Below are 12,885 nucleotides of genomic sequence, written 5' to 3'. Positions count from 1 at the left end.
GTTTGGTTCATGTCAAATACCGTTGCCTTGATTTTGGATGAAAAATAGATTCTGATTTATTTTGTAAAATATTCAGAGAAGGACAGTATGGCTATAGAGGCTAATATGGTTCTGAATCACATGTAAAGGCCCCAGAGTTTTGATTTTTTGCATTGCTGATGCAGAGATTTGGCTCTTAAAGCTCTTATCTTTTATACATTGTTCTTTGTCTCCTGCAAATTTTTTCTGTTCACATTTATAGCATTTTCTTCTGTGGTTAAGTGACTTGATATTTTATGCATGTTCATTTTTCTCTTAAAAAGTACATCTCAGAATTTTGTGTATGGCTTTTTTGTTTTATTTATTTATTTATTTATTAATTTTCTGTTTTAAACTGATTAAAGTGGATACTAAGCTAGAGACAACTTGCTGGACAGAGATTTGTGGGAAGCCACAGTTCTTGTTTCATTCATGTGGTTGATAACATGGGAAAATAACACTCTTCTCTTTGTTCCATAAAATCTGTCTTCAAGGCTACATATATGATTTTAAGAAAATGAAGATTAGATCTAACTTCTAATGAAATTTGCCTCTTGGTGTCAAATAGAATAGTCTTTTATGATTTATAGGTGTAACCAGAGTTAGTGGAGAACAGGAGGACTTTATGCATTTCAGGGTAAATAATAATATATAATTCAATTAATATATTTTTCTTCACTTAAAAATTAGGGGAGTATTATGCCCATGTGTTGAATTCTGTTAATTCTATCTTCAAGTCATTTAAAAATTTATTATCTAATTTATTTAAATTATTTGAAATTTATTACTATTATATAAAAATTAATATTGATGTGAAATTTGTGTATTATAAAGTTAACCATTCTAAAGTGTATAATCAGCTAGGTGCAGTGGCTCATGCCTGTAATCTCAGCTAACTGAGAGGCACAGGTGGGAGGATCACTTGAGCCCAGGATTTTGAGGTTGCAGTGAGCTATGATCACACTACTGCACTTCAGTCCGGATGACAAGTGACACTCCATCTCTAAAAAACAAAATAAATAAAAAAATAAAGTATATAATCGGTATCATTTAGTACACTCACAATATTTTGTGACCATTTCCTTAAGTCAGTTTTTGACAGTACATATTTTATGTTATTACAAAGCTGCCTACAGTAAGCAGACATTAATGAGAACATTTGTAGAAATTTCAAGAATTTCCATCTTTTTTGAAAGTCCATAAGTTTAGTAAAATGTCTTCATTATTTTTTAAGGTACTTTCTTGGGAGAAAGTGAATGTTATAGTTCTTAGAACTCGTTGTATAAGGTTTCTATCTTGAAGGTACATATCGACTTTTTTCTCTTTTGGTGGTGCATTTTATCGTTTACACTTTATGATTGCTGTGACTCATATTATAAGCATGTACTGTGTTTTTATTAAACAATAATTTAGTACAGTATTTCTGAGAAATTCATGGATCTTTTTATGAAATTGTCTGACAAAACTGGGAATTCTGAGATGATGAAATGCATTGTCAAAAATAGATGATAGGGCATGGTGACAGGCACCTGTAGTCCCGGCTACTTGAGAGACTGATATGGGAGGATCACGTGAGCCCAGGAGTTTGGGGCTGGAGTGAGCTATGATCATGCCACTTTACTCCAGCCTGGGCGAAAGAGTGAGACTCAGTTTATAAAGAAGAAAAAAAAAGGATGATAATATAATAACTTTTTTCTGCTTTCCAGAGATTCCAAATAAATGCTATGTTAAGTACATAAAGTACATTGACCAGTGGTCTATTTTGTTAAACTATTTTTAAATTCTATATCCAGGCTAGAGAAGCTGTGACTCACTATTTACTACTATAAATTGGAGAAAATGTTACTTTTCAAAACCAGTGCTTTCAAAAACATCCTAATAGCATTTTAATAAGCTCAATATCTTTATATAATCATATAATTATTCTTCAAAGTACATCTGTATTGCTTCTGGAGTTATAGATGCTTTATATTACCTATCTCATGAATACTTTGGATTTTGATATACTACAGGACAGAAATCTTCCACAGAGATGTTGAGACAAGCTTTTTCAGGATATCAGTTTAATGTGTTATTTAGGGTTTTGTTTTAGGTTCTCTAACTTCTGTATTGTGTATAGAAAGAATTATACATGTCTGGGTCATTAAACTAGTCAATCTGTTTCTTTAAAGCATTTCTTAACATCTGCGTAGAAGTTTATATGTAGGCTGGGAGTTAACTTGGATCCAAATAAAACTGATTATTTTACCCTCTTCAGTCCCTTTGCCCCCAGCAACATTAAATGTTAGCAATAGCCTGTTGAAAGTGTTGATGAAAACTAAATTGAATTGACACCCCAAAAAGAATTAGTGAGGTATTTTGACAAGAACTAGTTCTAAGAATTGAAATATATCCCAGTTAAATTCCCAGATTTTAAATTAACTTAAAAATTTCTAGGAGTCTTTAGAAAGATGTTATAGGGGATTTTTCATAGTGGTTAGGAGCAAACACACAGTACATAGTGTTTAGTGCCCTGTAACCTGTGGCTGACAGAGGCTAATAACAAACCTCAGAGAAGGACTGGATGTTTCATTTTTGTAGCTCTTTCTGTCCTGGAATCTAAGTGGTTTGCAAACACTGACCCACTGAGCATAAACTCAATGAAGTGTAGTCACTTGTGAGGTAGAACATAACTACTATTGTGTGCCAGTGGCCCCACACAGATGAGCCTACTTTTTAAGTACCAACGAAAGGATTTGGTGCCTACATGACAGCTATGGAGAGAGTGCATCTCAAAACTGGACTCTCCAAGACCTTCTGCTCTCTTTTACTGTAAGTTTTTTAGTTGGATATTTGCCAACTTATAACTGATTATGTTTGTAGACTTTCTTTGTGTTAGTGTTTCTTACGGGTTATACTTATAAAGCAAGATCTATGTTGTTATGGCTATTATATAATCTGTATGATTTAATTCATTTCTATATGTAACTAAATAACTAAAGCAGATTATTTGTCTTGTGTATCAGAGAGAAAACAAATAACCTGCATTTTGGGAATGGGAGAACCTTTCATTTTTTGAGAAGGTTAAATAGTGTGTGTACTGTGTTTAGCACGTGTTACACTGAAGAACTATTATCTATGCAATGCTTTACAAGACTGTTACTTGGTAGGCACCAGTGTTTGTTCTTTCAAAACTTCTGTCAAGTCCAGGCCATTGGGTCATTCCTGTAATCCCAGTGCTTTAGAGGGCCAAGGTAGGACAATTGCTTGAAGTTAGGAGCATGAGACCAGCCTCAGCAACGTAGTGAGACCCTTTCTCTACAAAAAAATTTAAAAAATTACCTGGGCCCTGTGGTACACGCCTGTAGTCCTAGCTACTAGAGAGGCTGAGATGGGAGGATTATTTGAGCCCAGGAGTTTGAGGCTGCAGTGAGCCATGACTGCGTTCCAGCCTGGGGAACAGAGCAAGACCCCATCTCTTAAAAAAGAAAATTGCTGTCGATTATTACCTTGAAAATGGCATCCATTTGATTTACTCACTCATCACGCTTATTAGATATGGTAGTAAGTGAAATAGATGAAAACAAAGTACTATATAAACTAACATTATATAATACTTACTAAAAATCTTGAAGTTTACAAAATACTACGGATGGTAGTATTTTCTTGGAAGTGAAGTTGGAGGAAGGCAGTTAAGGCATAAAATGAAGGAAACTATTGTTGAAGAGGGATTTATTAAACTTGAAATCTGATTTCCAAAGGTCATGTAAAAGATTTGGGAAGAAGAACAGCAGCTGGAACGTAAATTGAGAAGTGGAAGGAAAGGATGGTATGGGGATGAAGACATGAAGACATAGGAGAGAGATAAATGTCAGATATGTGGTTGATAACAAAAGTTATCTGGGACATGAGACATGGTGATGGATTTAGATGACCATAAGATTGCCAAGAAAATTAGATCCAGGAGTTCCCAAGTAGATTGCAAGATATATTCCATGTTTGAGGAAGTTTTACTTTCTTGTGGCTTGGAAGATTCCAGTAGTTTTCTGGAAGGGGTCAGAAGAGTTCTGGGTTGATTGACGTGGTCAGAAACTTAGGGATTTGAGGGTGCTTGTATTATGGCTCCTGAAGAGGTGAGTACTTAGAGGTCTGGCTTTGAGGCTGGTGAGTAGAGGCCCCGAGAGTCAATAGTTTTGGTAATGTGTGTCTTTTAAAGATTTGGTCCATTTTATTTATATTGTCAAATTTGTGGTCACAAAGTTGTTTATATTATCTTTTTAATGTCTATGGGATCGGTAGTGAAAACCCATATTAATTAATGTTGTTAATATGTGTCTTCTCTCTCCCTCCCTTTGTTTTTGGTTAGCCTGACTAGAGGTTTGTCAATTTTATTGATCTTTTTTTTAAAAAAAAAACAGCTTTTGGCTTTGTTGATTTTCTCTGTTGTTTTCTTCTTTAATTTCAGTGATTTCTTCCCTAATTTTTAATTACTTTCTTCTACTCGCTTTAGACTGAAATTACTCTTCTTCCTCTAGTTTCCTACAGTGGAAGCTTAGATTATTGATTTTTTTGCTTTTCTAATATATGCATTCAATGCTAAACACTTTCCCTAAGCACTGCTTTTGCTGTATTCCACAAGTTTTGGTAGGTTGCATATGTTTTTTTTTGGTTCAAACTATTTTAAAATTATTTTTGAGACTTCTTTGATGCTTGTGTTATTTAGAATATGTTGTTTAATCTTCACATACTTTGAGTTTTTAAAACTATTTTACTGTTACTGATTTCTGGTTATAGTTTGAGAATGTGGTTTGTGTGATTTCTGTTTTTACAAACATATTAAGGTATATTTTATGGCCCAGAATGTAGTTTATCTTGATGAATGTACCATGAGAGCTAGGGAATAGTACGTATTCTAATGAATACCGTAGTCTATAAATGTCAATTAGATGAAGTTGATTGTTAGTGTTGTTCAGATCAACTGTACCCTTACTGATTTTATGTTTGCTTAATGAAAAAAGTCTTCAACTCTAGGGGGATCTGCAGATTTGGAACTCCTTGCAGTTCTGTCAGTTTTGGCCTCTTATATTTTGATGCCCTCTTATTAGGTGCATATATAGAGAGGATTGTTATGTCTTCTTGGAGGACTGACTTATTATGCCAGTCTTTAAACTTGATAATTTTCCTTATTCTGAAGTCTGCTTTGTCTCAAATTATATAGCTACTCCAACTTTCTTTTCATTAATGTTTTCATGCTATTTTTCTATCCCTTTACTATTAACCTGTTTGTGTCTTTATATGTAAGGTCAGTTTTCCGTAGGCAATATATAGTCAAGTCTTGTTTTCTCATCTCCTTTGACAATATCTCTTTTAATTTGTGTATTAAATTCACATACAAAGTGTTTATTGATGTAGCTGGGTTAACATCTGTCATGTTTGTTTTCTATTCTTTGCACATGTTCTTTGTTTCTTATCCCCTCTTTTTCTGCTTTCTCTGGTTTTATTTGAGTATTTTCTCTCCTGTTTTAGCATATCAATCATACTTCAGAATTTTTTTAGTGATTGTTCTAGAGTTTGCAATATACATTTTTAACTAAATTTAGTGTTAAATGACACTGTATTGCTTCATGTGTAGTGCAAGTCCCTCAGAATATTCTCAGTTCATCCTTTTTGTCCCTTATGGCATGACTGTCATTCATCTCACTTATCTATATGCTATAATCATCCAGTGCATTATTATTACTTTAAACAGTTGTATTTTATATCAATTAACAATAAGAAAAATAATTGATATTATGTTATCTTCATTTTTTCCTTTTGTGATACTCACTTTTTTTCATTCTGTATGATTTTATTTAAAAAATGTTAAATTTTATTGTAAACTGGAAGTTTATAATCGGTTATATTTATGGAGTACAGAGTGATGTTATGATTTATGAATACAATGTGAAATAATTAATTGAAGCCAATTAGCATATTCATTATCTCAAATACTTACAACTTTTTTATGTTGAGAACATTTGAAATTTAGTCTTTTAGCAATTTTGAAATGTATGATATATAATAATTATTAACTGTTTTAACCACACTGTGCAATAGTTCTCAAAAAAAATCTTTATATCTCCTGAGATTTTGTACCCTTTGACTATACTAGCCTCTGCATCCACCAGTCTACTCCCTACTTCTGTGAGTTTGATTACTTCAGATTTCACATAAGTGAGAACATGCGACATTTGTCTTTTTGTGCCTGGCTCATTTCACTTAGCTTAATGTTTTCCAATTCTATTCATGCTGTTGCAAATGAGAGACTTTTCCTTTTTTTAGGTTTATGGTATTCTGTTATGCATATATACATCATTTTCTTTATCCATTCATCTGTTGATGGACACTTAGGTTGATTACATAGCTTGGCTATTGTGACAGTGCTGCAACAAACACGGGAGTGCAAAAACCTCTTTGACAGACTGATTTCAGATCTTTGGGTAAATACACAGAAGTAGGATTGCTGGATCATATTCTTAGTTTTTTTGAGGAACCTCCATACAGTTTCCCATAATGGCATTCTTATTTACATTTTCACTGAGAGTGTACAGAGGTCCCTTTTCTCTATATCCTCACTGATACTTGTTATCTTTCATCTTTTTGATAATAGCCATTCTGACAGGTATAAGGATAATTTATTTTGCTTTTAATTTGCATTTCTCTGATGATGTTCAGCATTTAAAAAAATATATCTGTTAGCCATTTGTCTTCTGAGTAATGTCTTTACGGGTCTCTTGCCAATTTTTAAATTTAGTTTTTTGTTTTGCTTTGGAGTTGTTTGAGTTCCTCGTATATTTTGGATGTTAACCCCTTATTGGATGTATGACTTGAAAATATTTTAATTTGTAGGTTGTCTCTGCACACTGTTAATTTTTTCCTCCTTTGCTGCTTTTTAGTTTAGGGGAAAGCTTTTTAGTTTTCCCCTTTGCTTATTGCTTTTGTTGTCTGTGGTTTTGGAGTCAAATTCAAAAAATTATTGCCCAGACCAATATTTTGTAGTTTTCCTCCATACATTTTCTTGTAGTAATTTTGTAGTTTCTGTTCTTACTTTGAAATCGTTAATCAATTTCGAGTTGGTTTTTGTATATGTTGTGAGATAAGGGTCCAATTTTGTTCTGCATGTGGATATCTAGTTTTCCCAAAACCATTTATTGAAGAGGCTATTCTTTTTCCATTGTGTATTTCTGGCTCTGTTGTTGAAAAATCAATTGACTGTACATGTATGGCTCATTTCTGGACTCTCTAATTATGTTCTGTTGGTTAATGTGTCTATTTTTTGCCGGTACCATGCTGTTGTAATTACTATAGCTTTGTAGTATAGTTTCAAATCAAGTAGTTTGATGCCTGCAGCTTTGTGTGTGTGTGTGTGTGTGTGTGTGTTCATGATTGCCTTGGTTATTTGAGCTTTTTCATGGTATTCATTTTTTTCCTATGTAGAGTTTAGTTTCTGACCCATATCATTTTCCTTCTCCCTGAATAACCTCTTTTAATGTTTCCTTCAGAGCAGGTTTGCTGACAATGAATGCTCTCAGTTTTTGTTTTTCTGAGAAGATCTTTATTTCTCCTTTACTTTTGATAATTTTTATGGGTATAGAATTCTAGGTAGTTTTTTTTTTTTAAATTTTCTGTCAGTACTTTAAAATTTCACTTTGTTCTCTTCTTATTTGCATGGTTTCTGATGAGGTATTCTCTGTAATTTTTATGCTTTTTCATTTATAGATAAGATATTTTCCCTATTCTTCTAGCTTCTTTCAAGATTTCTCTGTTTTTTTTTCTTTTGAGCAATTTGAATATATGCCTAGGTATAGATTTTTTGGTATTTATCCAAATTGGTGTTCTCCGAGATTCTTAAATATGCGGTTTGGTGTCTAATTAATTTTGGCAGTTTCTTAGTGGCTGTTACTTCAAATACTTCCTAAACTTGATTCTCTCTTCTTCTGATATTTCAGCTATGCATATGATGTACCACTTGGGACTGTCCCACTGTTCTTTAATGTTCTGTTTTATTCGCTGTTTTTTTCTTTTTGCATTTCAGTTGTAGAAGTTTCTATTATCCTGTCTTTAAGCTCAGTGAGTTTTTTTCCTATGCCGTGTCCAGCAATGTACCCAACAATGGCATTCTTTATTTCTGTTATAGTGTTTTTGATATCTAGCGTTTTGTTTTTATTATCCCTTGTTTTATTATCCCTGTCTGTGCTTGCATGTTGTTTTCTTTTTCCTTTAGAACCCTCAACATATTAGTCATAGTTACTTAAAATTGCCTGTCTAGTAATTACAAAATCTGTTTCATATCTGAGTCTTGTTCTGATGCTTGCTTTCTTTCTTCAAATTACCTTTTGAAATTCCTTGTAATTTTGTATTGAAAGCTGGACATGATATACTGAGTAATAAGATTCAGGTAAATAGAATTTTAGCGTGAGGCTTTACACTGTGCTGCATTTAGTGTTTACTTTAGCTGTGGGTGCCAGAGGCATTGATTCCTCTAGCATCCTTGTTTTTGCCTCACAGTCTTTTTTGGTGTCTCCAAGAACTCTTTAGGTGAAATCTGTCTTGCAACTCTTTCAGATGTTGGTGCCCTGGTGGTGTTGTGGTAAAGTATGGGGGAGGAGAAGCATACTACATTCTTATGATAAAGTTTTAGTCTTTAGTGGGCTTGTATTTCGGGACTGTGACCTTCACTAGTGTTTCTTTGCTCCTCCCAGTTAGATGAGACAGACTGGCTACAGGGGGCTGGAGTTGGGAACTTCCCTTTCCAGATGGAATACAATGTTCTGATTAAGCCATTTATTCTGCAGAGTATGCCTTTTTTATGGATAATGCTCTGGGCATATTTCACAATGGTTACTTTTTTCCTCTCTTCATGCCAGAGCCTTGAGAGGATCTTTCTTGGCTCTTTACTGATAATCTGGTGGGATATCTGAATCTGGTGGTATATCCATGCAAGTGTGGAGGTAGCCCCTAAGACTGAGGGGGCCCCTAGGAGTTCCTCACTATTAAGCTAAACCTCAGTCAGCCTCCAGCAGTTCGTCAAAATTATCATTACTGTTTCTAGTGGCTGCTACTCCAGGTAGGCAGATCTTGGCTGTAACTTTTTGGATTTGTTTGTCTCTCCAGATTTCAGGGTGATGATTTGCCTTGCAATATCAGTTTTCTGATCAGTCCAAGAAAAGTCACTGATTTTTCAGTTTGTTCTGCCTTTTTCTTATTGTAAGGTCAGGAGTGATGACTTTCATGGTTTTTTTTTACATGTCAGAGCTGAAAGTGAAGGTCCTATAATTCCTTTTATATTTTAATATTTTTAGTTTTCTCACTTTTTCGTCTCAGAATTTCACCACAGTGGTACTAATTATGATGGCAAGAACAAGGAAAAATAATAGTTTTTACATTATAAATGGTACTGATAATATGAACAGGGAGATGTTTGTGTTGCTAGATAGCTAGGTGAGTGAACAGGAGTTTATCCTTCTATATTTTTTATGAATATTCCTGGAAGATTTCTAGGAATCACCAACTGAAAAATGTTGGGACCCATTTGTCTAGACCAGAGATTGGCAGATTTTTCCTGAAAAGTGCTAGATAGTAAATATTTTATGCTTTGCAGGCCATGTTGTCTCTGTTGTAGCCACTCAGCTCTGCAGTTGTAGCACAAAAGCAGCCATTGATAATACTTAAACAAATGATTGTGACTATATTTCAGTAAAAGTTTATCTACAGATACACAGTGTGGGCCAGATTTGACCCATGGGCCATAGTTTACCAATTTGTGGTCTAGAACAACAGTTTTTAATGTTTGTTCCCTATCTCTCATCCTGTACTGATTATCAGTAGATGGTGGCCATGTTTTATTTGCATATATTTTACCATATTCAGGTATTATCCCATGTTGGGATAAAGGGTTTCATATATTAATCAGAAGGGTTCAAAAAGTCTTAAGTGGCATAGGTCTAGGCTTTATTTGTGAGTTTAAAACCTACCTCAAAGTTGCCATGAAAATGTGATTCTTGTTCACTTAGTATGATAACAAAAAAAATCTACAATTGCATGTGGTATGTTAATTTTAAAATAAGTACTTTTATTATTTCACTTTATAATGTAGGCATATCAGGTATTTTAAAAGTGAGGTAACAAATGTTGCCCAAGATCAATAGATGGGGCCAGGACTGGAATCCAACAGCAACCTGAGTTCCAGCGTAGAGCTCTTTTCAACAAATAATTTATCACCCATGGCAGTTGGAGGTGGGGCCAGTAGATTGAAGATTAATCTTCTTCAGATATCAGTTCTGGGGCTTCATTCTTAATAAGAAAGTGAGATACTCTTCGTTTTAGATAATTCTGTGTTGGGCATTATTTCAAAGCGTCTTGGAAGACAGACAGATGTTCAAGTGACCAAAATGAACCAGACGAGTGATTTTGCATATTATAGAATATTTAAAGCCAAAGGGATCTTAGAGACCATCTAACTCAAATATCGAATTTTAGAGATAAGAAACCTGAGACCTGGAGAAGCTAGGTAACTTGGGGGCCAATATGGTTTAATAAACGAGAATAATAATCCTGGAAGGTCATAACAGAAGTATGCTAGGGCTGGCTTGCTCTAGCTTCAGAGAGTTAATTGTTAAATTTTTAGCAGTTTTTGTGAGCCAGTTATTAAAAACTTTCACGATGAAAAATTATGTATAAAGTAACACATTATATTAAAACAAAGGTATTATATGCCTAATCTCTATCACTAATTATTTTAGTATGTATTTCTGTTATCTGTGTTCTTGAGGTTGTTTACATCTGCTGTATCTATATGGTGGAAATGTTTTATAATGGTGACCTCCCCAACTCTGTTCAGTGGTATCACATTGATAGCTTAAAAATGACCGCAGGCTAGCATTTGCACCATGAAAATTGGCAAAGATTATGGCAAACTGTCACCCCTGCTGGGCCCTGAACCCCAAGCCAATTGATTAATATTTACCAGTGTCTCACTAGTTATGACTACTGTGTTCTATAATTGTTTGTGTGTTTAGTTTTGCTGCAAGACTGTGAGTTCCTTATGGTTTGGAACTTAAATCTGTAGGAATCCAGCACAGTGCTTGGAGTTTAGTTGACAGACAAATGTTTTTAATTATTTAGTCTTTGGTTCAAATCCTGGCTCCATCACTTACCTATCAGTATGACCTTGGTTATTTTAACCTCTGTTTATTGTTTAAAATGGGAATAATAATACCAGCCTTTCATGATTGGTGTGAGGATTAATGAGGAGACCTTGACGTGTGTCTGGTATACAATAGGTGCACAAAAGTAGTTGATTACTACTGTTATAACCTAAGAAGTCGACATAAATGCCATTAGGGTCTGGGCTTATACTGTATGTAGAGCTTTGTGTTAAGTGTTTGACCACAAACTGGATGAGAATCAAGAATGTGGTAGTTATTTCTGTGTGCATATATACTTCTCCTTCCCACACAAAATAATGAGATAAATTAAAAGGAATATGATATATAAGAGGCAGGAAGCAATCCTTCTGTTGTATTTGGCATTGCTGAGACTCTTAGTACAGTATTACGTCCAGTTTTACATTGCTTATTTTAAAGAGGATGTCAGAAAACTATATGTAGTGTGTCCTGGGAAGAATCAACAACTATGATTAAAGGGATAGAAAAATAGGCCCTTCGAGGCAAGTTTAAGGAACTGAGTCTGTTTACTCTGGAAAGGAGATGGTAAAGGAGTTACTTAACTCTCCTCAAGTATATGAAGGGTTAGTTTAAGACAGATACTCTCAAGGTCTCCAAATGCACAGTGGACTAAAAGAGGAAAATCGACATTTCATTTAAAGAAAATTGTGTTAAACACTTAAATTGTCTATCAAGGGATATCATGGAATCTCTGTTTTTGAAAATATTTAAAAAGAGTAGCAGCAGATGATTATTTATTGAAAGGTTTAAATGTTTGACCTCATGAAAGTGAGAGGTAGGATTGTAGATGTTGTAGCCTTTTCTACTTCTTTGATATGATTTTCTTATATTTACTGTAACTTACCAAGCATATTCCAGATATCTTATTGGAAGACCACTTACAATTTTGATAAAATTATGTTTTAGCTTGCATTGCATCTTAGTTGCTGGATTTATCTTGAATGAAAACATTCAGTATTATCAATCTGCTAGTAAGCAATTTAAATGGAAGTTTATATATAAAACACTACACATTTGTATTTTTATACCCATTTTGACATATCTGAAGCATTACTGAAGTATTCATTAAGATTTTTTCACCAAATAATACATTACAGATATTTTGTAACTCTTTTGTGACAGGGAGTCCTCTTGGTATATGATATTACAAATTATCAAAGCTTTGAGAATTTAGAAGATTGGTATACTGTGGTGAAGAAAGTGAGCGAGGAGTCAGAAACTCAGCCACTGGTTGCCTTGGTAGGCAATAAAAGTAAGTTATTACTGTTTGTTTATGTATGGTACAGTTTACTTGCTGTTGTGGACAGAATGTTTGTGTCCCCCCACCACTCCCAATTTATATGTCAAAGACCTAATCCCCAAAATGGTGGTGTCTGGAGGTGGGGTTTTGGGAGGTAATTAGGTCATGAGAGTGGAGCCCTTAAGAATGACATCTGGCAGGGCGCAGTGGCTAATGCTTGTAGTCCCAGCACTTTGGGAGGCCAAGGCAGGGGGATTGCTTGAGGCCAGGAGTTTGGGACAAACCTGGCCAACATGGTGAGACCCTTGTCTCTATTTAATTAAAAAAGAGAATGGGATTAATGCCTTCATAAGAGACATGAGAGAGATAATTCTCTCTGCCATGTGAGGATAGGCAAGAAGGTGGCTGTCTGCGAACCAGGAA

At 34.5% G+C, this 12,885-nt stretch overlaps 1 protein-coding gene across 6 annotated transcripts in view; it reads left to right on the top strand.

Annotated features, from left to right (window-relative positions):
* RAB28 (RAB28, member RAS oncogene family) overlaps positions 1-12,885 on the top strand; it is a 123,665-nt gene that overhangs the window by 11,195 nt on the left and 99,585 nt on the right. For all 6 annotated transcript variants that reach the window (XR_010133332.1, XM_004038445.5, XM_063705205.1 and 3 more), the window contains exon 4: positions 12,345-12,474. Coding sequence is in view for 5 of the 6 variants with exons in the window: in XM_004038445.5 (XP_004038493.4) it covers positions 12,345-12,474 (130 nt within the window). In the remaining variant the exon portion in view is untranslated. The remainder of the gene's footprint in view (positions 1-12,344; positions 12,475-12,885) is intronic.

This window comes from Gorilla gorilla, chromosome 3 (genome assembly GCF_029281585.2).
Source record: "Gorilla gorilla gorilla isolate KB3781 chromosome 3, NHGRI_mGorGor1-v2.1_pri, whole genome shotgun sequence".
Lineage (NCBI taxonomy): Eukaryota > Metazoa > Chordata > Mammalia > Primates > Hominidae > Gorilla > Gorilla gorilla.
The sequence above is the reverse complement of the archived record's forward strand: the minus strand, read 5'-3'. Positions and strand labels throughout refer to the sequence as shown.